The 24,618-nt window shown below is 40.1% G+C and overlaps 1 protein-coding gene and 1 non-coding gene across 21 annotated transcripts in view; both read left to right on the top strand.

Annotated features, from left to right (window-relative positions):
- The window catches only part of OSBPL6 (oxysterol binding protein like 6), a 219,020-nt gene that overhangs the window by 174,965 nt on the left and 19,437 nt on the right, over positions 1-24,618 (top strand). For 13 of the 20 annotated variants that reach the window (XM_002685263.6, XM_024979932.2, XM_010801872.4 and 10 more), the window contains 7 exons: positions 3,303-3,468; positions 6,949-7,082; positions 7,910-7,933; positions 14,340-14,447; positions 16,319-16,456; positions 23,160-23,247; positions 23,835-24,088. In XM_002685263.6, coding sequence (XP_002685309.2) covers positions 3,303-3,468; positions 6,949-7,082; positions 7,910-7,933; positions 14,340-14,447; positions 16,319-16,456; positions 23,160-23,247; positions 23,835-24,088 — 912 coding nt within the window. The remainder of the gene's footprint in view (positions 1-3,302; positions 3,469-6,948; positions 7,083-7,909; positions 7,934-14,339; positions 14,448-16,318; positions 16,457-23,159; positions 23,248-23,834; positions 24,089-24,618) is intronic. The other 7 variants (XM_024979980.2, XM_059877929.1, XM_059877911.1 and 4 more) reach the window with 2 other exon arrangements.
- LOC112443667 (small nucleolar RNA SNORA79) lies at positions 3,731-3,873 on the top strand. The gene has a single exon (XR_003032077.1). It is a non-coding gene; the product is annotated as a small nucleolar RNA SNORA79 (small nucleolar RNA).

Here is a 24,618-nt window from a genome sequence, read left to right as displayed (position 1 = left end):
ACTAGACAGACCTTTGTTGGCAAAGTAATGTCTCTGCTTTTGAATATGCTATCTAGGTTGGTCATAACTTTATTTCCAAGGAGTAAGCGTCTTTTAATTTCATGGCTGCAGTCACCATCTGCAGTGATTTTGGAGCCCAAAAAAATAAAGTCTGACACTGTTGCCACTGCTTCCCCATCTGTTTCCCATGAAGTGATGGGACCAGATGCCATGATCTTTGTTTTCTGAATGTTGAGCTTTAGGCCAACCTTTTCACTCTCCTCTTTCACTTTCATCAAGAGACTTTTGAGTTCTTCTTCACTTTCTGCCATAAGGGTGGTGTCATCTGCATATCTGAGGTTATTGATATTTCTCCTGGCAATCTTGATTCCAGCTTGTGCTTCTTCCAGCCCAGCGTTTCTCATGATGTACTCTGCATATAAGTTAAATAAGCAGGGTGACAATATATAGCCTTGACGTCCTCCTTTTCCTATTTGGAACCAGTCTGTTGTTCCATGTCTAGTTCTAACTGTTGCTTCCTGACCTGCATGTAGGTTTCTCAAGAGGCAGGTCAGGTGATCTGGTATTCCCATCTCTTTCAGAATTTTCCACAGTTTATTGTGATCCACACAGTCAAAGGCTTTGGCATAGTCAGTAAAACAGAAATAGATGTTTTTCTGGAACTCTCTTGCTTTTTCCATGATCCAGTGGATGTTGGCAATTTGATCTCTGGTCCTCTGCCTTTTCTAAAACCAGCTTGAACATCTGGAAGTTAGCCCACATGTTTTGAGTCTATCCTATCCTGCTGGTGCTTTTTATCTGGAATTCTCCCAGGAGGCTCCAGTCACTTGTTCTCCTTGCCCAACTCAGATGTGTTAGGGCAGCTGAGATTGCTCCCAAAGATAAGTACACCCAAGATGTTTCTGAGATTTGTTCTTGTTGATTCTTAGCACGCATGTCCATGATGGCCCACTTATGCCATCAGCCAGACCCATCAGAATAGGGGGATGGAAAAGAGAAACACTAGCACCTCCCCACGGGGGAACCCTGGGAGTCCCAGTGCACTCGGTGCTCCCCACAGGCACCCCTGTGCACATGATGCGGAGTAACCGCAGCAGAAGACTGTCTGCGTGGGCCCTGTGAGTTGTGTATGCTCAGTGTCTTCCTTATACCTGCTGTTCTCTTTCTCGCCCTTGTTTGCCATGTTTTTCTTCTCAGCGTCTGATTGAACTTTTAATAGAGAGGCCTTTATCTTAGGAGCAAGTCTGTGTCCTCACTGGACTCCCTAGGCCTCCGCTGCACCCGGGCCTCTCCCTATGTACTCAAGGGAGGAGAGCACTCTCCTACACAGTGTTAGTCCCTGGAGTGTTAGGGTTCCTGAGTGCAGATAAAACCCTTTTACATGATCCTCAACACATTTCATTTTCCACCATCAAACACCTACATTCCTTTTTCTCAAATGCTCTCCTGGTTCCTTGTATCCTGAAACCACATCCTTAAATCTGCAAACTCCTTGGTTTGTCTGTTTCCTCAAGTCAGAGTCTCCACCCGTGACCTCCTCATCACCAGTATTTCCATGGACTCTCTCTGTCCCTCCTAGAGGGCCCTAGGCTGTCTGCTCTTTCTATTAATAGATTTAACATCACCACAGTCATGGTCAGCAATTTTCTTTATCTATCTTCAAACATTCTTCTACATAAATCATCCCATTCCTTTATAGATGTCCTAGAAAACCTCAATCGTTATTGTCACAAAGTTGCCAGGATAGGATTCCAGCAAATTATTGAACCCAAGGACTCCATTTTCTCAAATGGGTTATCTGCACTTTAGTATCTATTCTCTGGAAGAGTCAGAAATTCAGTTCCTAATGAGATAAACAAGCTGTTGACACCTCCCAGCCCAGTGTAGCCAAGACCCCCATGGAGGATGAGAAAGAGTTACTCTGATGTCTCCAGGTAACAAGTGCTTCAGATATCCTAGATTACCAGGCTTAGCTTAGCTGAATCTGAGGAAAAGCTTCATTCCCTCTTTCTTTCCTGGGAAGCCTGAATATCTTTTGAGATAAATAACTCCTTGCCAGGACCAAGCTGCATCCTAAGGACCCTCTTAAGTCTCAACTGCCATCACCCAGACCCACAAACTGCAGCTCAGGCTAGATTTTTGGGGGTCTCTCCCTCCCCTCCATCCTCTATGTCTTCTGTGCACATGCTTGCTTGCTCCCTCTTGCCCCTTCGCCTCCCTTTTTCTATCATGAGATTTACAGCTAAGTCAAAAAATGAGGAAAGGAAGAGGTTCTAGCATATCTATACATCAGATGAAATATTGGTTCCTTCCTCCTACAGCGTATTTTCTGTTAGATAGAGGATGTGAATTAGCTTTTAATTTATACAAAATTCAGCTTATGGAGGCATCTAAGTCTGGTTCTTGAAGGTTATTGAATGCATATCTGTGTAGTAAGAATTAGGGGAGGTCTGATTTACAAAAGGAATTGGCGTTCTCATTCTCCAAGAACGGTTGGCTGACAGCATTTTATAATGGTCAGGTAGAAGCTTCTAGAAGGAGAGAGGAGTATTTTGCCCCCACCCATCAGAAGCCTAGCCCAAATCCGAGGGCAAGAGAGCCTCTAGCCGTTTGGGAAAATCTATAGTAGTATGACTTTATTTTACTTAATGCTTTTTGGCCAGTTGATAAGCCACGTTCATGTATGTAACAGAGTTGTGTGTCATATACAAAAGTAACTATAGTAATTTATATAATATTTCATTTACAGATGTATTTTGATAAATCAATTTCAAGTTTAATTGCAGGTCTCTTTAAGCCATTATTATATGTAGTATTAAACTTATGTTTTATCTAATGACAGTGGAGCAAGTGAATCTTTCTGTATATGCACCTCTTGAATTCTTACCTGTTCAGTGAATTCTTGCTCCAGGCTCAGAAAGAAGTCAGCATAAAGAGCCCTCTGACTTGAATACCCAGCCTTTGTGAGAGAAGGTCACAGTTCAGATTGCTTTCTGCCAGTATTGTTTCAGTGGGTTCAGAGCTGAAGCTGGTCTGGGATTATGCCTCTTCTTCCTGTCATTTTGTCATCGTCTCTCCCCGTGACAGTGAACAGCCAGTGAGTCAGTAGCAGTACTAAATCAACTACGGGAAACTGGGATTCCCTCCCACCCGAACCACCTGCAGAATAGATGAGTACTGTCTCCAAGTGTGTCATCAGAGAGGAATCTGTTGTTTTGGAGAACAGGATACATCTTTTCTGTGTAAGAGATTGTGGGACAGTGTGCTGCTGCTCTTTAATTATTTGTGTCCTCCCTTTCCAGGTTCCTTTCAGTGCCACCATGTCCCCAGTTCGCTTGCATTCCTCCAACCCCAACCTTTGTGCAGATATTGAATTTCAGACCCCCCCTAGCCACCTCACAGACCCTCTGGAAAGTTCAACGGATTATACAAAGCTTCAAGAAGAATTTTGTCTAATTGCACAGAAAGGTAACAATAAGTGTAATGTGCCCTTTATAGTGGCTCTCTTCCTTGATGGGAAGTTGCCATTCATTCTCTTACCCTTGTCTAGGTGGTCATGGTGGCAAGGTCAAATGGTTCATATACTTATTGCAGTTCTATAGATAAAACACAGTGGGATATGATGACTGCTTCCTGGGAAAATGCACATCATAGGGTTTCAGTTTTGACTGAGGAAAGAAAGCATTATTGAGGGTGAGTAAAGGCAGAAAGACTAAAAAGGTGTTATCTTTGATGATGTTCCTCCTATTGCCTTCAGGCCTGACATTAGGGTTTTAGGTCATCATAAAATAAAATTTGCTTTTTCTTCACTCAGAGAATATTAGGGTAACGGGATTGTCTACTTATTCTCTGAATTTGCAGAGTCAAACACTTAGGGAGAAAAATAAGATATGGTAGGCAGACAAGCCCACAATACTATTCAGCATCTTTTTTTATCATGTCATACATACTTGTGAGTTAGCAGATTCTGTTTGAAACCTTTTTTTTTTTTTTAATTAAATGGCACTCACTGATTTTACTTTACAGTTTGTTGGTAAGGAATCAAGAGGGCTCAGCTAAGCAGTTCCTCTGTCCTCCGTGGCATCAGCTGGACTCCATCTGTGGTATTCAGCTGGAAGCCTGGCTGAATGGTTCAAGGGGGCTTCACTGGCACTTTGGTTGGACAGCTGGAAGGCTGCACACAACTCTGTCCCTCTCCCCTCCCCTTCCAGGGCAGCTCAGGGCTCCAAGTGGAGTGGATTGCAATGGAAGTGGCCAGCTCTGGGTCTGGAACATTATCCCTTCACTGCTAGTCCAGATTAGAGGGGAGTGGACATCCAGCCCACCTTGGAGTCTCTTTTTTGATGTTAAATGTTCAGTAAGTCTGTTACAGAAGCTCAAATGCTGTCATCAGGCACAGAGAGCAGGAGAGTGGAGAGCAAGTGGACTGGACAGTCTTGACCGTGTTCACTAGGAAGAGCCACAGCTCCTAAATTAATTCCCTCCCCTTAATGCTAAAGTATCTAAATTTCAGCCACTGAAATTCATTTTCTACCTTATAATAGTGCCTCCCCAGTCATTGTCTTTTGAAATTGTAATCTTTAGGAGAAAGACATTGTGTTGTTTTCAGTCACTAACACCTTATTATGAATTTTTCACATTTATTCCTCTGGGGCTGCTGGCAATAGGTTATAAAATATTCTTGAAAATGTGTGTTAAGTGGAACATCTCAAGTACCACCCCCCTTAATATTCAAAAGCCCAGTGACTCGGGAAAGGTAGAGGTGCACCCTGAGGATGTTTCTGAGAAAGCTGAAGTCAACAAAAATGCATACTCTGAAACCATCAGCAAGGATGTGCTACCAGAGAGTTCTTTAATTCCACCATCCTGAAGCAGCTAAAGTAAATCTTCTCCCCCTACCCACCTTTTTTTTCAACTGATTTTTCAGCTGAGATTCTGTAAGGCCAGCTCTCTTTCACCTGTTTTACTCCTTGAGCATTTTTATCATGTCTTAGCCGGATGCTAATCATGTCATTAGACTAGAACAATGCTAAATTATTTATGTAACAGCGTAGATTTATGATCAGGAAGCCAGTAACTTTTGCTTTTAATGCGAGATTGTAGGAACAGGTAAAATGAGGCAACAAATGTGTGAATTAAATATAGCACAGCTTCTAAAGGAAGATGGATAAGTTTGAAGGTAGCCCCAGGAAAGCTTTATGTATTTGGTTGCACTCCTGAGGCTTTTAGGTAATCCAAGTTTCAACAGACTTGTAAAGCTTTTGTTGAAACAGCGTATTTTCTTTTCAGCTGTGCTTGGGGGAAAAGGTGGCTTTTAGATGACTATTGAGTGAATTCTTTAGGAGAAGTTATGGATTTTGAAATGAATGAATCCACTTTTAGAGCTGCTAGTTGGGTTAATGTATTTCAGCTATCAAGTTATTACCTTAAAATTGATGACAACTAGAACGTAGCACATAAATCAGTGAATTAATTGTACATTCTGTATGATCCCATTATTTTTCCCGTGTAATTCTGGTCACTATTTTCTGCTACATTTTTCCACTTCTTTTGAAAATAACCTTTCTCTTACAAGGAAATCCCTATTTCAGAAGACTTTACATTTTGCAGAAGCTGTTACTATAAAGATAAGAGTTGGAAATTCAACATTTTTGTGTTTCAAAATTAAAGACTGCCAGACATACAAATGTCTGTTGTTAGGTATGCAGAAATGAGGGTGGAGGTTGTTTTCAGTTGCGTTTATTTTGTTTTACTTTATTTCCAGCTTTATTGAGATAAAATGAACATGTAACATTGTATAAGTTCAAGGTATGTATGTTGATTTGACATACTTATATATTACAAAATAATTACTACCATAGGATAGCTAATATCTCCAACATGTCACATAATTACCATTTCGTTTTTGTGGTGAGAACATTTGAGATCTACTCTCTTAACAAATTCAGGTAAATAATATGGTACGGTTAACTATAACCATCCTGCAGATTAGATTCCCAGAACGTATTCATGTTATAACTGGTAGTTTGTACTCTTTGAAAGCACTTTTGACATCATGATGGTTTTGGCTGAGAAGGTAATGCAAGTGTTATTCTTAAGACCAAATCATTTCAACAAAACAGAAATAGAGTCACAGATGTAGAAAACAAAGATATGGTTACCAGCGGGGGAAGAGGGAAGGGATAAATTGGGAGATTGAGATTGACATATCCACATTATTGTATATAAAATAGGTAACTAGTCAGGACACATTGTATAGCACAAGGGGTGCCACTCAGTACTCAGTATTGACCTATATGGGAAAAGAATCTAAAAAATAGCAGATATATGTCTATTTATATAACTGATTTACTTCGCTATACAGCAGAAACTAACACAACATTTTAAATCAATGATACTCTGATAAATATTAAAAAAAAAAAGACCAAATCATTTCCTACCACAAAGAGAACTAGCTCCAACTTCTAAAACAGCTGTTTGATTTATATTTGCAAGACTCATAAAATGCCCTTTTTTGGATGCACACTTTGGGATGATAATTTGATAGTTCTAAATTATTTGCATGAGACATCATTGTACACATAATTGTTCAAATATTATCATCAACTGTGGCAGAGTAAAACTTGTTCCCTTTTCCTTCTAAGAATTATAGGTTACTTTCTAAGTATTAAAATTTAAAAATTGGTATTTTATATGCTGCTTCCAAGTCTTCGTTGACTTATCTGGTACGAAATGCTAAAACTTTCATCCTGATTAATTACCATTCCCATATTTGTTTTGTATTTAGCTATTCTGGTAGATTCCATTTTAAGGCTGACTTTCAATTAGACTGTAACATAACCTTTCCAGAAAATATCCACGAATGAGTTACAAGTGCTGAGAAGTTTATAATTCTGTTATTTTTCTGGATCCATTTGATCCTTGTCTCTTACTTTTCTCCCCACACAGTGCATTCTCTTTTGAAGTCTGCATTTAATAGCATAGCTATAGAGAAGGAGAAGCTGAAGCAGATGGTTTCTGAGCAGGATCACAATAAAGGCCACAGCACGCAGATGGCGCGACTCCGACAGTCACTGTCGCAGGTAAATGAGAGTGTTTGTATTATTCTCAGGACGTATTTCTAACCCTGCAAGCCAGCGATGGGGGTGGAGACAGTCCATCATGGGAATGGCACATCTGTCTGAAATCCCCCCAGCCATCGCAGTGTCAGTATTAAACTATATCACTTTTCTTCCAAAAGATATCAAGGTAAGCGTGACAATCAACCAAACTTGCTTGCAAACATAAATTCTTTTTTGGCTGATTTTAATGCCCCTCTGTGGTCTTATAAGGCCATCCCTGGTTTAAAAAACTAATGCGTTTATACATGATTTACCTACACATGTAAACTGTGTTCCAGATTATGTCCAATCCAGCGTCAGACAAAATCTACCAGATCGTCCACACTTAGTATTTTTCCTACTTATGATGCATTTTAACCTGTTGAAAACTACTCATTACTTTTTTTTTTTCTTTTTTGATTTGCACTCTTAGGATTTTCTTCCTGTCTATGTTCCCTGAATCCAGACTCTAAGATTTCAGTATATATTTTACACTATAATATGTTCTAGACTCTAAAATTTCAGTATATATTTTACACTATAATATGTATTACTTAATATATATTATATTGATCTTATTAATACTAATCAAATCCCTATCTATTTCAAGGTTGTAATTTCTGTTAAAAATCCTTTAAAACTACACTTCTGCTTTCTTAAAACTGACCACTTCCTCTGAAATATTTTCTTCACTGTGTCTATAAATGCACCTTTAGAATTTCCTTTAAGACTTCAATGTTGTCACTGATTTTGTGTGAGAACTCAGTGATTACATAAAATGTTGTTCACTTCCTGGTGCCTTGGATCAGAGCGAAGGAGCGAGCAAATCCTGGGTAAGTGGTTTTCCATGTGGGTCAGCTCCTGCTTGAACAGTTTCCCTCCGTTCCTGCAAATTAGACCTAAACCGTCTCACCGTGTTTTATGTACCTGAACTGTCAGCCTCTTTTCGGTGTTGAGTTTCATGTTACTGAATGCTGTTGTCTGGGCCACACTTTCTGCTGTTTGCCATTGAACACTGTCAGTTGAGGCACATATGCTGCTTGGAAACTCAAGAGCCTGCGCATTCAAAGCGGCAGCTGGGTGCCAGTTTGCAGAGGGCTTCCTTCACAAGCACACTTTAATGGTCTGCCCTGGCCTGATCTCCTGTCATATATCTGTTGAACACCTTGTCCATCTTAATGGATCTACTGAATCATGACCCTAAAAAGGATCATAAGTCAGAAAGATCAAAATAGTGGCTAGTAAGCATCTTGTATGTCATCTTGCAAACGTGTCAAATACACTTTTGTTCCCCTACATGTTGCAGTGTTTTATTCAGATGTACTAACGATTGAAGGCTTAGTGGTATGAAATAAGCTTGTACGAAGAAAAATAAGAAAATGTGCTTGTTTCTTGCTTGCTTGCTTTTTATTTGCTTCTTGGTAAGGCAGAGAATGGGCTTCCCTGGTGGCTCAGCTGGTTAAGAATCCACTTGCAGTGCGGGAGACCTGGGTTCTATCCCTGGGTCAGGAAGATCCCCTGGAGAAAGGAATGGCTACCCACTCCAGTGTTCTGGCCTGGAGAATCCCATGGACGGAGGAGCCTGGTGGGCTACAGTCCATGGGGTCATGAAGAGTCGGACATGACTGAAGCGACTGAGCAGCAGTAGCAGCATAAAGAGAGTTATACCCTATCCACTAGAGAATTCCATTTTTCCAGTTCTGTGTTGCACAGCATTTTGGCTGTGTTTACATCCTTGTGTCTGTATATACCTTCCCATTGGGTGGGGTCATTTTCTCCTGAGCTCTAGGGCTCAGGAGAGAAGCCCAAGCTGGAGAGAAAGATGTGGATATCCCAGCATCTTGGTGAATTTATAGCTGTTGATAAATTGTGTTTTCAGTCAGAAGAAAAGAGGTTGGGGGTGCTGCCATAGTAAACATTAGTATTTAAAGGACAAGCTGAAAAAAGAAAAGAGAATCCTTTGATGGAAAGCCAGGGGAAACCACTGACTAATTTACATAGCAATGACCACTGAGATCAAGAAGAAAGAGTTTTGATAATTTTGAGAACGAAAAGGTTAACAGGATCTGATTTAGCAGTAAATGATATATGGACTGAAAGTCAGCCTTGAAATTTCACAGTCACCTCAGTTTGTTTGTATCATAAAGGGGAAGAACTAACAGATAGGGAGACATTAAAGATAGGAAACAATTAACTGATGTAGCCATCCTGGTTGGCTAGCTCTATTATTCTCATTGTGCCTCTTCAAATATAAGATTTAGGATTGAACAAGATTTGAAACAGCTTGAGTATATTGAGACAGCTGTTTTGAGTATGTTTTTATATTAATATAATTTCACATTACAGTGTGATTTCAGGTAGCCTAAAGACACATCGTTGATCCTTTTTCAAATGTCATCAGTTAGAACCCAGGTTTTTTTAAATGAATGATTTCCAAGCCAAATCTCCTCCTAGAAAGGGAAGGAGAGAGACTGTTTAAATAACTTCTTAGATTAGTCTAACATTTTGGAACTTATTTTTTATTTGACGTAAGTCCTATTTGATATATGTCTAATGGTTAAAATGCTGCTTTTCAATAAAGCTTTTAAATATAACAACTTGGCAAATTCCATCATCCTTTTAGAAGGCACATAGCATAATAAAATATATAAAATTAGCATTTTTCACTACATGCTCAGCATAAATTGTTACCTGCCTTGAGTGTGTAATGATTTGCAAGGCTGAACAGTGTAATGAATTTCTCTTATATAGTAATATTTCATCCCTGATCTATAGGTATACAGAGACATGCATAATTCTGATATTTTACTCCCATGAAGCTTTAAAAGCAAACTTTTACACCTGAAAGGCAGCACAGATGTTGGATTTACATCTGTAGGACACGGTATTTTATGTGGCATCTCTCCTTTTGTAAATGACTTGATTTCACTTCAGCTATAATTTTGTGTACTAAACACCAAAATCAAATAATACGTAATAGGACTATGTAAACTCAGCACCCTAGATTACTGTAGTAAAAGACTCAGCGTGACTTGAGTCTGTCTTCAGTGCATTACACTTGTCACTGTTACTAGTTTGATTTCTGACCCCAGAGTTTGTGCACAACTTGTGCTAAATGCTTTGGGTGTTGGGTTCATACAAGTGTGAACAGTACAATGATTCTTGTACTCCATCTACAAGTGTTATATTTCATTAAATCAGTATGGCATTCATTATTCAATATGCCATCATTCTGTGCACTACTAAGAAAGAAAACACCACTTTCAGTGAAAGTGGCCAGTGCTTCAGAGGTGTTAGTTTTGAGAACTGTGCATCTTAGAATCAGTGAAATGCAGTATGTATGGGAATGTAAGCAAAAAATTGGCTTACGGCACATGGCAGCATAATTAAAATCCAAGGCATAGTATTTACCATCCTTCCTGTCTACAAAATTTTATACATCCAAAATAAGTATTCTATGTTAGAGTAAATGTTTTAAATATATTTGTTCCTAAATTTCACAGTTCCCTGAGAGTTGGCCAAATTTGTTTATGAAGATATTCTTCATAGAATCCTTTACATTTTTTTTTTAGCTATCCAGTAACTTTAAATCAGTGTCATTTTGGGCATAATTTGATGATGTTTATTTAAAACCTTCAGAGTGTTTTATGCTTTGGTCCTTTGGTTCATGGCTGATATGCGTAATCTAAGGGAGTAATACTGACTGTAGAAAACCTATGCACATAAACATTCATGGCAGCTTTATTTGTTCTAATAAAAATCAGTAACAACATCATAAGTGCCCGATAGTAGGAAAATAACCACTTATTCCACAGCTAACTAAAGTCACATTTGTGAAGAGTTTGCAACATAAAATAAATATCTATATACCAAGAATACATAGCGAAGGATGTAGAGTATGTTCCCATTTTTGGGGTTCCCATTTTTTAATGTGAGAAATACATAAGAAAAAAACTAGAAAGAAATATACCAAGCTACCAAAAGTCAGTTGATTGAGTAGTAAGATATGAATTTTTAGAAATATTTTTCTCCTTTTTTGCATTTTCTAAATACACTATCTTAGTATTTGTTTATTTTAAAATAGAAAACAAGGTGATTTTTGAGAGCTAGCCATGATTTGATTCTTGATAGCTCTAGCTTTGACAGTTGGCATACTCACATCCTCACTCCTTTTGAACCAGTTTTGCTTTTATCTGAAGAGTAAATCTTCCCAGAACCCGCAGTTCCGTTCAGTAGAATGCATTTGCTACACCAGACTCTCCCGACTCTAAGGTAAATTCTCACCCATTGTCTGCCGGGGTGGGAAAATGGTAGTTAACAGCCAAGGAAGTGAGGATTTGGGCAATTCATTCTGCCTCAGAGCTTCAGGATGGTACTTCCTTCATAGCTTGGTCAGGAATGCTGTGTTTCGTGGGTATATGGCACTTGAGTGTGTATGAGGTTAGGGAAAGTGAGCGTGCCTTGTGGAGAGTTTGTGCTGCGGCCTGAGCTCGCTCATGAAAGCAGGTGTGAGACTTACTAAGGAATCCAGGCATGGTTCCTGAGCCGAGGCTGCTTCCCGCCACTGGGCCTCGGCCGCATCTGCCCCTCCTAGAGCAGCGTCACTCCTCGCAGGTTTCCATGGCTTTCTTGCTCACGGGCTGGCACCAGTGGCTGGCGACCTGCCTCCTTTTCCCTCGCCTTCCCACCGTACAGGCTCCTTGGCTGCTTTCTGTGTATTCTTCCTGCCATCACCTGGACTCCTCTGTGTTAACGATCACCAGTAGTGAGCTTCAATGGGGGAAGTCACAAAGTGGTCCTGAGTCCTCATGGTGCCCGGTTGTAGCCACCTCCCACTGCAGTCTGTGTGACCGAGGCAAAAGGCGGAGCCGCCCTGGCAAGGCACACACAAACGGGCTGCTGCATGCTCTGCGTCTGCTTACACTTTCCACCCTCGGGGTTGCCAGAGTTGGAATAATACTTATTTCCAGGCTTTTTTGTGCTGTGTAACAGCATTTTTCTACCACTGCATATATATGATGAACACATTCATGTCCTATTGATATTTGCAGCTAGAGGCTACCTTGTGGTGCCTTCACACACACCTGTAGGCAGGATCACATTTCATAAATACTAGATGAGATGAGAGATTACATGGGAGTTTAACTTTCTTAAATATCCAGAGCAAGCAATTCTGCAAGTGTCCTTATAAATGGAAAACTTGTGTTTTAAACTCCCACCTGCTGGGGGGAAAAAATTAAAAAAATTACTCGTCCTTGCGCATGAGTTTTTGTGGGGTTGTTTTGTTAACTTTATTCCAGGGCAGCAGAAGGTGTTGTCACTTTGGAGGAACCCTTAGGTGAGGTTTGTGTGAAACTCTGAAGTCATGAATGTGATTCTGCCATTAAAACCATCAAACAATGTACAAGGCCTCCTACTTCCAAGACAGCAAAATATATCTGGGTCCAATTATATCAGTAACTAAGATGACTTTCAGTACACTTGTGGACAGAAAAACAATGAAAGAACAAATAAGCATATATAGTTGCAAAGAATAGGAGTGAGGCAGTACTTTTTTTTCAAATTTCAACTGTTTGAGATTTTGTTCCAGGAAAAAGATCCTGAGCACTTTTGCAGAATGTAAAGGTACTGGGAAGTACATGATTTATTTACTAAAAATGTAATCACCTTTTTTCTCACTGACACATCCCTGTTTGCTCAGCGAACTGGACACATATTGCCTGTCTGCAATGTAATGACGGTAGGATCTGTGTCCACCTTTAATCCATCAATACCTGACAGCTCACAAGACCAAATGTATTCTGTTTTACACGTATTTTACAGACTGGTTCTAAAGACTTTAAATGAAAGCCGAAAGCTGTGAGTGAAGAATTTTCTCCTTGAAAAGAGAAAATCAAGGGAATTCCCTGGTGGTCTAGTGGTTAGGACTCAGCACTCTGACTCCCAAGGCCCTGGGTTTGATCCTTAAGCAGGGAACTAAAATCCCATAAGCTGGACAGAGTAGCCAAAAAAAAAACAGCTGAGCAGAAAGGAAAGAGGGGAGACTGTTCTATGCTCCATGCTCAAGAACTCTGCACCGCTCAATACGAGTGTGAAGTTTAGCCAGTTTGTCATTTATCCCAGGTGATTGAATAGGTACAAATTTAGAGTTAGGCTGTTGTATCTGTGTGTGTATCAGTTTAGTGTATTCATTGACTCCTTATGAAGAAAAGCAGAATCCTCACTCCCTGGGGCAGCTTCACTCTTCAGTAAGTCCTGACATTTATCTTCCTTTCTGAAATATTCACTTCCATCTTCTCATTGCTAGATTTAATGGGAAGGAAAGGAGCAGTCCAGCTTTTCACTGGGCTTTGTCCTCACAAAGGTCTCTTACTTGGTGTAATCTATTCAGCTACATGTGTCTTCTGTATATGGAACAGATTTCCATGCACTGATGTGATCCACGAGCCTCTGTCCCCAGGGCCCCTATAGGGAGCCCATGTTCATGTAAATATGTTCCCTTTCCACCACACACGCTAAACTGGGGTACAGCAGATGGTGTTTCACTGCTGATTTAGGGTGTGTTAAGAATCATGAGATGCAGACAGCTTAGTTTCCTTTCTGTGGTATGCTCTTTATTATGCTTGTCAGTGTCTACACTGTCCAGGGAAGGCAGCTTTGGTCTACACTTGAATTAGTTCTGCTGTACTGTCACAAGTATTAATTATGTGCTCCTAGAAAATGGAAACACAACAACTGTTTTCTTTCACCAGGTCAAAATACAGCTCTATGAAATATAAAGCCAGTTCATTGTTCATTCCATTTACAAATAATTTATAAGACATCTGGCTTTGAAACAACGCCCAAACTTTAGAAACTGGAACCAAAAAGGGAAAAAAAAGAATCAATAGTTTTTATCCTAGGGTATAAAATGTTATATGTATGTGGTGGTAGACTGGGCTTGGATATAGTGGGCCTGACTATAAAGGAGAGAAAATTCCACGAATCAATTTTATGAAATCCTTAAACTCTTTTCAACCCACTAATCTACTAAGTAGTAGTCTTATATTGCAAAAAATGAATGCCTTAACTCTGAGCCATTTCTTTCCTTCTTACTGGTGGGATCTGGCCTGTGGTGGCTCCAAAAGTTACAGCTAAAAGCATCCTAGACTTTGTTGTCTAAAGTGTGCCTGTGTGCTGGTTCTGCTTTATGTTTGCTCAATAACTTGCAATTACATGTGCGGTTTTTGTTATTTTAAGGCACTCAACCAGAATGCTGAACTAAGGAGCCGGTTGAACAGAATACATTCAGAATCTATTATTTGTGATCAGGTTGTTAGTGTAAATATTATTCCTAGCCCTGATGAGGTAAGATTCATTTTTAAAAGATATAGAATACTTACTTTGTAGCATCTACACCTACTGCATATTTTTATTTATTTTCATAAGGTTCTTTCACTACTAATACAATTCCCGGCATAAATCTTGTGTTGCTGACAGTTCAGTGTTCTTTGGAGTGAAGGATATACATGAGCTTGACATCATTTATTGTTGGTGATCGGTTGTCTATTTTTATTTATTCCTGTGTTCATCTCATGCTACTGATTATTTAATTTATGTATACTCCAGCTTGTGACTTTTATGTCACTCTTCATTTGAAATATTCATTATCATTAATGGTCCATGAAATGTTGAAACAAACACTTTTAGCAGAGAAGGTGCTAAATTAAAGTTTTCTAAAGGTTTGTTTTAAAAGTTCTGTCTAAGGAGAGAAGTCACCTGACCTTGCTAAGAAAATATTATTAGTGCTGCTACAGCTCCTGGTGATGATGCTAATAATGAATGGTTAACACGTGTCAAGTGAATGCTTACCATGTGCTTGGTATTGCTAACCCACTTTACATGTGTTATCTCTTTTGATACCCCCAACAACTCTCTGATGTAGGTGCTGTTATTATTCCATTTTTCAGAAGAATTTTTGAAAAAACAGTAAGAGGATAGGAGAACATTCAGTATTTGGACTTACTGTGAGTGTGTAGTTCCAGTGGCTCAGACGGTAAAGAATCTGTCTGCAATGCAGGAGACCCAGGTTTAATACCTGAATCAGGAAGATCTCCTGGGAAGGGAATGGCAACCCACTCATATTCTTGCTTGGAGAATTCCAGGGACAGAGGAACCTGGTGGGCTAGAGTCCAAGAGTCTCAAAGAGTCAGACACGACTGAGCAACTAACACGTTCATAAAATTATTATTTTTAGCCAGGAGAATTTGTACTTTGAACAGTAATACATGTAACAGGTGAGAGTTTTAACTAATGGTAAGGCCATATTTGCACCAAACATAAATTTTTCTAGAAATCTATAAGTGTAAGGGTTCTGCTATCTAACTGCTTAAGAAATACCATCCCCAGACAGCTTCTCTTGGATGTAAGTTACTGAACCTGTGTCCATCCACCTCCATGGGTCCTGTGATCTCTGATAACACTTATGCCCCCTCAACTGCCCAGAATCTAGAATATTTCTAAAATTTTATCAATTAAAAATTAGTTGACAGTCTCAGTTTGAATCTTCTTTTCAATTTAAAATGTGTACTAAATGTACTAGATGTTTAAAATGTATAGTTCTCTTACCTATTTTTCTGGTTGCAACTTAAATTGCTTTCTTGAAAGCAATATCATTTGCTATCACTGTATGAATAAAAATACAGTTTGAAATAAGGTTCACTACTCTAGTCATATGTTTCATTGGCTAAAATTCATGATCAAATTGGAAAGTGACTTTTTATATCAATATATTCTGTCTCAAAAATTAGTCTTATAGAATGTTTTCTTAGCATATCGCTAGTGGTTTCTACAAATACTTTTTGAGTTGTAGCATACTGGTTAGAATATGGCTAGTAATGACAGGCCAAAGCATATGGCAAAGAACTTGTCGCCACAGTCAATTCAGGGTATTTTGGGGGCTCAACCTGTTATTCAATCCAGTAAATGTCAATTAAGCATAGATTTAAAATCTGCTCACCTTTTGTCTGCACTTTTGGATTCTTCAGGCATATTGGAAGGAAACTTATGCAGTGGTCATTACTCAGTTGCAAGTGAAAATTGCTTGTGCTCACCAGTCCTTTAGCATATGCTGTGAATTTTTCTAGAGATCTGGCTAGTACTTCATTGCCTAATTTGAACAAATAGCCATTCATACGCAGGAAGAAAGTGATCAGACTATCTACTTTTCTCTCCTGTAGGCTGGTGAGCAAATCCACGTCAGTCTCCCCCTGTCACAGCAAGTAGCCAATGAGAGCCGCCTCTCCATGTCAGAATCTGTCTCTGAGTTCTTCGATGCCCAAGAAGTGCTCCTCTCTGCAAGCTCATCAGAGAATGAGGTAAGGTTCCTGGATGCGTCAACCCCGACTGCTTCTGACCATGAGTTAGGTTAAAGAAAGTCAGACTTTAGAACTTCGTTTTAACATCATAATAAGATGTCCAAATAGTAGCAAAGCCAAAGCATGCAAACTGTATGGATTCCATTTACTGAGCCCTTAGCCTTCTGGACACCAACTCAATACTCTTAAATTTGATGAATAAAAAGAAAGAATCAAGACTTATTCTGATATACCTGTACAGTTCATTTTTCAGGGTAAACAGATAGGTGATAACAGCTCTTTATAGAAGGAGACTAGCTAATAAATGTAAAAAGAATGAGAGCATAAGAAAAATACCATTCTTATTTGTACATACAAACACACATCTTTGCTAGAGACTGAATTTGAATTTAGCTAGCATAACATCTAGCATATATCTAGTTGAATACTTATGGCTCCTAGAGGTTACCAACGGCTACCATGAGGCTTCCCTGGTGGCTTAGTTGGTAAAGAATCTGCCTGCAATGCAGAAGACCCGGGTTCAATCCCTAGGTTGGAAAGATACCCTGGAGAAAGAAATGGCAACTCATTCCAGTATTGTTGCCTGGGAAATCCCATGGATAGAGGAGCCTGGTGGGCTTCCAGCCCATGGGGTCACAAGAATCAGACACGACCCAGCGACTAAACCACTGCCACTGGCTACCATTAAAGATTTATTGGATTGCTTGTCATGCTCATGAATCTTGGCATGGTCTTGGTCAGGTTGCAGAAATTCTTTTACTGAAATTTAGTCAAGTACACTTTGAATTTTTTCTTTTTTGGCGTGAGAGAAGCAGCCAAAACTCTTTCCTACGCAATTGTTTTAATTTTGTCATTTGAGATTGAAATCTGTAATGCATTTTTACAAAAAGGGAATGAAGTAATTAAGTAAGTGTTAGTTGCTCAGTCATGTCTGAGTCTTTGTGACCTCATGGACTATAGCCCACCAGGCTCCTCTGTTCATGGAATTTTCCCGGCAAGAATACTGGAGTGGGTAGCTTTTCCTTTTTCCAAGGGGTCTTCCCGACCCAGGAATAGAACCTGGGTCCCCTGCATTGCAGGCAGATTCTTTACCATCTGAGCCACCAGGAAAGTCCAAAAGCAGATGAAATCACTGATAGATGTTATTTCCATATGCATCAAAAATAGATTGGAAGGAAGCATCCTGACAGTAGTAGTTCCTTTTGGACATTTGGTATTACGAGTGATTTTAGAAAATAGAAATAATGAACACATATCACTTTGATATGGAGAAAAATTAAAATAGAATTGTTATATCAGGTACTAAATTTGTTACCACATCAGACTAAGCACCTGCCTCTCCAATTCCAAGTCATAGATTAACAGATTCACAGATATTCCCATTCACAAGGCAGAAACTAGTTTAATTATTCATAGACAATTGATGTTATCAAATAGACAAAATAATCCTGTTTGCTAATCATGTCTCTTTCCCTGGAGGCAAATCTGCCCAGGAAGCGTAATTATGGTTAGGAGGTTGGTGAGCAAGGAAGGAATGGGAGCAGGAGAAGTGAGCTGAAGGCTGCGAGGGCCAGGATGTAATTGCTCCAAACTCTCATCTCCATTTCAGGGATGCTGTCCCATGTGGTGGGGAATTAGTGTCTGTGGGTCAGTCTCCACCCTAGGGACCACAGTGCTGGAGACGTGTTCCCAGTATTTCTTTCTTCTCTGATTCTCCCTTTTCTGGGATCCCATTACTTGTCCTTATTCAAGCAAACTTGACTGTACATTATCTAGGCGTTGACCCACCATCTGATGACCTCATACCTTTCTGAGAGCAACCTAATTGCCCTATGTCTAAGTTCTTGGGGGCACATCTGCCTGGGTGCCCAGTTGTCACTTGCACCAGCCACTGGCAAGACAGAAATGAAGATGTGAGGTGGGTTATTGTATGGGTCCAAGCAGGGTGGTGGTGCCACCACAGGGAAAGAGTGAGCCCATTGGCCAACAGAGGGGCAAGGTAGCAGAGGACAGAGGCGCGTGGAGATGATCCACTCGTGTTAAGGCACTGTGAACTTAGCAGACCTCTCAGCGGAGGTACCCGGCAGCCTTTTGGATATTCAAGTCTACAGCTCAGGAAGAAAGCAGGTCTGAAGAGAAAGCAGGCTTTGGCTTGGGATCCACCTAACCTGTGAGACATTGCCATCTGGGTGCTCCACAGAATCTCTAATTCAGCATGTCCAAATGAAGTAATTAACAACCCCCTTACACGTGCGTGCACACGCACGCACACACACACACACCAAGGGAAAAAACACAAGCCTACCTCTGCTTCTCATATTGCCTTTCTAAGTACTTTTCTACCCAAGTGTTCACATCAAATACCTGAATTTCCTCAGGATTTCCCTTCACTCCTCTGCCTTCCTACCACCCAGCACCCACACTGATTTACTCATCAGGTTCTGTATTCTGTCACCTAAATAATCTCAGATACATATGTTTTCCTAAGAAGAGTTTCACTGCCACTCCTCCCATTCAATCCTGCATTGGCTCCCACCTATATTACCCTGTCTATCTCCATAACTAGCTTTGCTGCCCGCTTTCTTTCCGCCTTGAATCCATTTCCACTGGGCAGCCTGGTTAACCTTTCCAAAATGCAAATCTGATGGTGTCTCTATTCCCCAGTGTTCCTAGGATGACGCTAAACTCCTTAGCTACCATACAGAGACTCATAATCTGTTCTCAGCTGCAGCCGCTTGGAACCTCTGTTCTTTCAGAGCCATCCAGAGGCCAACGGAGCACTTCTTGGAGTTGTCAGTTTACCGCAGACACCCCCTGTCCCTGGCTGATACAAGAGGAGTAAATCTCTCCTACAACCCACGTGGGAAAGAACTGAACTATATGTGTGTTCCTTGCAACTGTATCTTACAGGTTTTCATAAAATGCCTGTTTTTTTTACTCAGATCTCTTCCCTTTATCACAGCACTCAGTCTTAAGTATTTGAAGAGGCTGGACCAGGAGATAAGCCCAAGTGACAGGCACCTCAGTGGTCTGAAGGTTGTTCTTCCCCTTTGGCTGAGACTTGTTCCTGAGGCAACTCCGTCTGTCCAGGTTTCTGAGTTCCCTTGTGATGAGATGCCCCCGGAAGGCTCCTCGAGTCTCCATACCACAGACTTGGCTAGCCCACCTGGTTGGTTCACTTTTTGCGTGAGAATCTAGTAGCAGCTGCAGGATGGGCTCAACTGCACATTCTACATGACAGCTGGCAAAGGCTGTTGGGCCTCTGTGTTGCCACCCACCCTGGTTGGAACACTTCCAGGGCCATGCGGTCAGATTGCTCACTCGCTTCAGTCTACTCAAGAGTCCCCTTCCGAGAAGCCTGCCCTGGGTGCCCTGGCTACACCGCAGAGCTGCCATTTCCTCCTTGCCCCTGACCTTTCACTTGCCTGGTCCCTTCTGATTTTTTTCCATAGTGTTTATCACTATCTAACAGAATTTATATTTCATGTTTATTTTGTGTCTCTCCCACTGAAGTGAGGGAAGAGATTTCAGCACTCTGTCCTCAGCACTAGAACATTCTTGTGAGCCCAGAACTCAGAAAATATTTGCTAACTGAATGAAGGAAGGAATGCGTAACACCTCACACATGATTAATCTGAGAAACCTGGGCCTTAGCTGTCTTATATTAACATTTTCTGGGACTGAGAGAAAATTCTTTATGTGTTTCATTTAATGAATGTACAACCTCTTTTTAAAAAAATGCTCTTTCTTATTTCCAGAATGATCTCCTTCTTTGTCTCTGCTGTTAAATGTGTTTCTGCAATGCTGAATGGTTGCATTTTTCTAGTCACATTTAGAAAAAAAATTTCCTAAATTCTTTTGAATCCCAAACCCCTTAAATAGAAATATTTGGCTCCAAGACTTCTTGACCATGGGAGAGAAAGTAAATCTATATTAATCATTTTATTATAATACTGCAGAGTATTATCCTGTATCCTTATATACGGGATAACATGAGTGGACGACAGCCAGCCTGCCCAGCCTTAGCTGCTGCTCACACATGCGATAATATAGATCTTATTAAAGACCCACTGTAATTGTAGAATTATTTTATATTCTACACAGATCTTTCTATGTGGACATGGATATTGGACCATTTCTGTCATGTATTAGTTTGAGTGACATTAGACATTGAAGAGGATAGACTGTTAATAGCTTCTAAATGTTCATGTAGTAAACATACATGCAATATGAATTAGGTTGGGGTAGGCATTTATTTCTGCTAACATCACTGGATGTGATGAGCTTTTTTCAGAGTAATCACATAGAAGAGTTTGATTTACTTTTTATTTCTATCAGGGTTCAGAGAGTGGCTTTCATGGGCCTGAAGGTTTAACCTTCCATTTTGTTGCAGTCATGGGAAAATGGAAGCCTGCTGCAGTGGGGAAATACAAGTCAGAAAAAGACTTTATTCTTAATTTGCCATCTTTATGGCCTTTCTCAGAGTACAAAAGCAAAACTACAGTTATTCATTTATGCATAAAACCATTCTGCCTATAATTCTATCTCCTTAAGTGTATCAACTCTTCCCAATTCTATTAAAAATATCAGCAGTAAATTCAGAAATTGTAAAGGCAAAGGCTGATTGTTTTTATTATATACAAATTTTAGAACCTTTACCTGACCATAAAATGGCATAAGCAACATTTGAAAAGAAATTGCAAACTAGAAAAAAAAATGCAGTTTATATGAAGAACTGAAAAATGTGTGAAAGAGAGTTTCACTAAAGATGAAGTTCAGACTTCATAGAAAGAGATCTTTTATGTGTGTTAGGTAGATAGATCCTAATGTAGATTGATAATGTGTGGTGTTTAAGTGGGGGAGAGATGGGTGCTCTCATATGCTGATGTTGAGAATAAACTAATATAGTACAGTCTTCCAGGAGAGCAATTTGGCAACGTAGGGCTGAAGCCTAAGAGTGACTCATTTGCCCCAGCAATTTCACTTCTGGGAATAAATCTTAATGAAATTGCCAGGCACATTCACAGAAATATGTTTCCAAGGTTGTTCATCCAAGTATTGTCTATAAATAATAAAAAATTGGATGCCACATGAATGTTGGTTAAATTTTTTGTGTTATGTAAGTATCTGCCATTAAGTAAAGATGGAGAGCTGTTCTCGTGAGAATGGGAGTATATTCAGAACACTATAAAATAGCATGTAAACCCATCTGCTTTTTCAGTATCTAAAGATAGATGTATCTGTGTGTTTATATAGGCATTTTGAAATTGGGAGTAAAACCTACAAAATGTTGAAAGTGATTTCTTTTAGGTCACAGGATGGGTGATTTCCATATCATCTGTTTACCTTCATGTAATTTCTGATTTTTTACAATAAGAGTGTTCTGTTTTTGTGTTCAGAAAAAATATAACGTATTTCCATTTTGAAGACAGTGAATAGGTATCAACAGCTTCCTTGCCTATAGTAAAAACATTGGTTTTCCCATTCCTCTGAATGGCTATACAGTACTCTGTTTTCTTATCTGCTCTGTCTCTAAATCCCCTTAATACATATGTTGCCCTTAATTTTATTCTTATGTGAATCTTGATTTCATTTTAGTTCCGTATTTTTCTCATGTAGAGAATGGCTTAATTCTCAATTTCTCTGTACCCCTAAATCTTTCTTCCCTGCCCCCAAATTATCTGCCAGATTTTGTCTCTTACACTTTAAATGTGGTTCCCAAATGCAGCTGTACTGCCCAAAATGAACCTTACTGTGGGCATCTTAGTGAAATCAGCCAGTGTTTCTTATCCAGATCTACATAGGATCCTGTTATCTGCGCTCCCTAGGACAAGTTGCAGAGTGTCTTCCTGAGAACCAAATATGACTCATTTCCTTGCATTTAATAATTCATTCGATTATATGTGAGGGCTTCCCAGATGGTGCTAGTGGTAAAGAACCTGCCTGCCAATGCAGGAGACATAAGAAACACTGGTTCAGTCCCTTGGGAAGATCCCCTGAAGAAGGAAATGGCAACCCACTCCAGCATTCTTGCTTGGAGGAATCCCATGGACAGAGGAGCCTCGTGGGCTGCAGTCATTGGGTCACAGGGAGTCAGATACAACTGAAGTGACTTAGCACACACACATGCACAATTATATGAAAACCTTTATTTTGACATGAAAAGCCCTTCGCAGTCAGACCTCTTCATCTTTGCCCATCTTCTGTTACAGCCACTTGACTTCTTAACATTCCTAGAAGAAATGTTTTTCTCACGGTCCTGGCTTTTGTACACCATCCCTTCTTGTGCTTTTTCCCTGCTTCTAACAACTGGGCAACTCTGCATCCTCCAACACCCAGTTAAAATATTATTTCTTCCAGCAACCTTTCCTGACTCCTCTATGGGGATTTGTAGAGTCTCCTTTTTTGCACATTCTTACTGTGTTGTACTGAAACATTTCTGGTTAAGTACTAGCCTCTCCCAACTTCTCAGCCCAACTTAAGATAGAAAGCTACTTAAAGATAAGAGCTGCTTCCCGGCAGTCCTATGTTCTGGCTCATGGGACACTCTAAGGTGTTCATTGCCCATGTACCACATATATTTCCCACGATGACCTCTGCTTTCCATTTGAGCAATATCCTGTTGTTTTTAATTCTTTAATTTTTCTGAAATGTCAAGACTAAATGAAAATTCTGATCCTTTCTCTGTTCTTCTCTTCCTTAGGCTTCAGATGATGAGTCTTACATCAGTGATGTGAGTGATAATATATCTGAAGACAACACCAGTGTTGCAGACAACATCTCTCGGCAAAGTATGCATCCTTTGAGTTTCGAGGTTGTCCTGTCTACATGCCAAATACAACGCTAATGATTCAATGAACAATCATTTTGGCCCCCTGGCTAATTGTTCCTTTTGTAGCTTATTGTTCAATAAATTTTATATTTGTATAATCTGGTGAAAATGGTTGAAAAATTTGTTAGGGAGAGGATTAAGATAAAAAGTTTAGTTCTTGCCCAAACCAAAATTTTGAGTCCTTTGTAATTAAATGTATTTATATTTAGTTTTTAAAATTTTTACTTGTTTAGGATTTCCTTGGCAGTCTGGTGGTTAAGACTTTGAGCTCCCAAAGCAGGGGGTGTGAGTTCAATCCCTGGTTGGGGAACTAAGATCCCACGAGTCATGAAGCAACACCAGAAAGAACTATACATTGATGTTTTGTGCATTTATCAGCAACCTTGTATTGAAATAATTCTGTTCACTCTTGGGAGAGTGTAAGGAAGGCTTAAGAAATGTATCACAGTCAGAATTATTTGAAAGGGTTCTTTCCCTCCCAGGTTTTGGGAAATCAGAAAAGCAAAATATCTTTCACTGTGATTCTCATCTTTCTCCTTCTTCTAGTCTTGAACGGGGAACTTACGGGAGGAGCCTTCCGAAACGGACGTCGAACATGCCTGCCAGCTCCCTGTCCCGACACCAGTAACATTAACCTGTGGAATATATTGAGGAACAACATTGGTAAAGACCTGTCTAAAGTCTCCATGCCTGTGGAGCTAAACGAGCCACTCAATACTCTGCAGCATCTCTGCGAGGAAATGGAATACAGTGAGCTCCTGGACAAGGCTTCGGAAACTGACAGTCCCTATGAGCGCATGGTAATAAATGGCAGAGCAAATCCCTGTGGATTTGCCAACCCTAGACCTGGGCTAGGGAAGATTCATTAGGGTAGTGTATTTGCTTGTTGCCTAATACTCTAACTGCATAGGTAAGAGAAATCCATTTGCATAAACCAGGCAGGGACAAAAAAGCTCTAGATAGCTCTATTGAAAGATACACTCTTTGTGACTTCTTTGTGACGAGTAGTTCTGAAGTCAGGATCTAAAGGCATCACACTTCTTAATAGGTTTAAGACATGCCTGGCCTTGCTTTTATCAGCTTTTTCTGAATGCCAGGGAAGCCCATTTGTTTAGGACCTTGGGTCTGAGAAGGTAACTTCCTGTTTGTTCCCTGCCCTGGCCTTTACTCCATGTGACTCTGGAAAACTTGACCTGCCCTCTGAAAAGCACCAGCAGTCACAACTTCCCTGCTGCTGCTGCTGTTTGCTGCGTCGCTTCAGTCGTGTCCGACTCTGTGCGACCCCATAGACGGCAGCCCACCAGGCTCCACCGTCCCTGGGATTCTCCAG

This window comes from Bos taurus, chromosome 2 (assembly GCF_002263795.3).
Source record: "Bos taurus isolate L1 Dominette 01449 registration number 42190680 breed Hereford chromosome 2, ARS-UCD2.0, whole genome shotgun sequence".
NCBI lineage: Eukaryota > Metazoa > Chordata > Mammalia > Artiodactyla > Bovidae > Bos > Bos taurus.
Note: the sequence above shows the minus strand (reverse complement) of the source record. Positions and strands in the feature narration are given on the sequence as shown.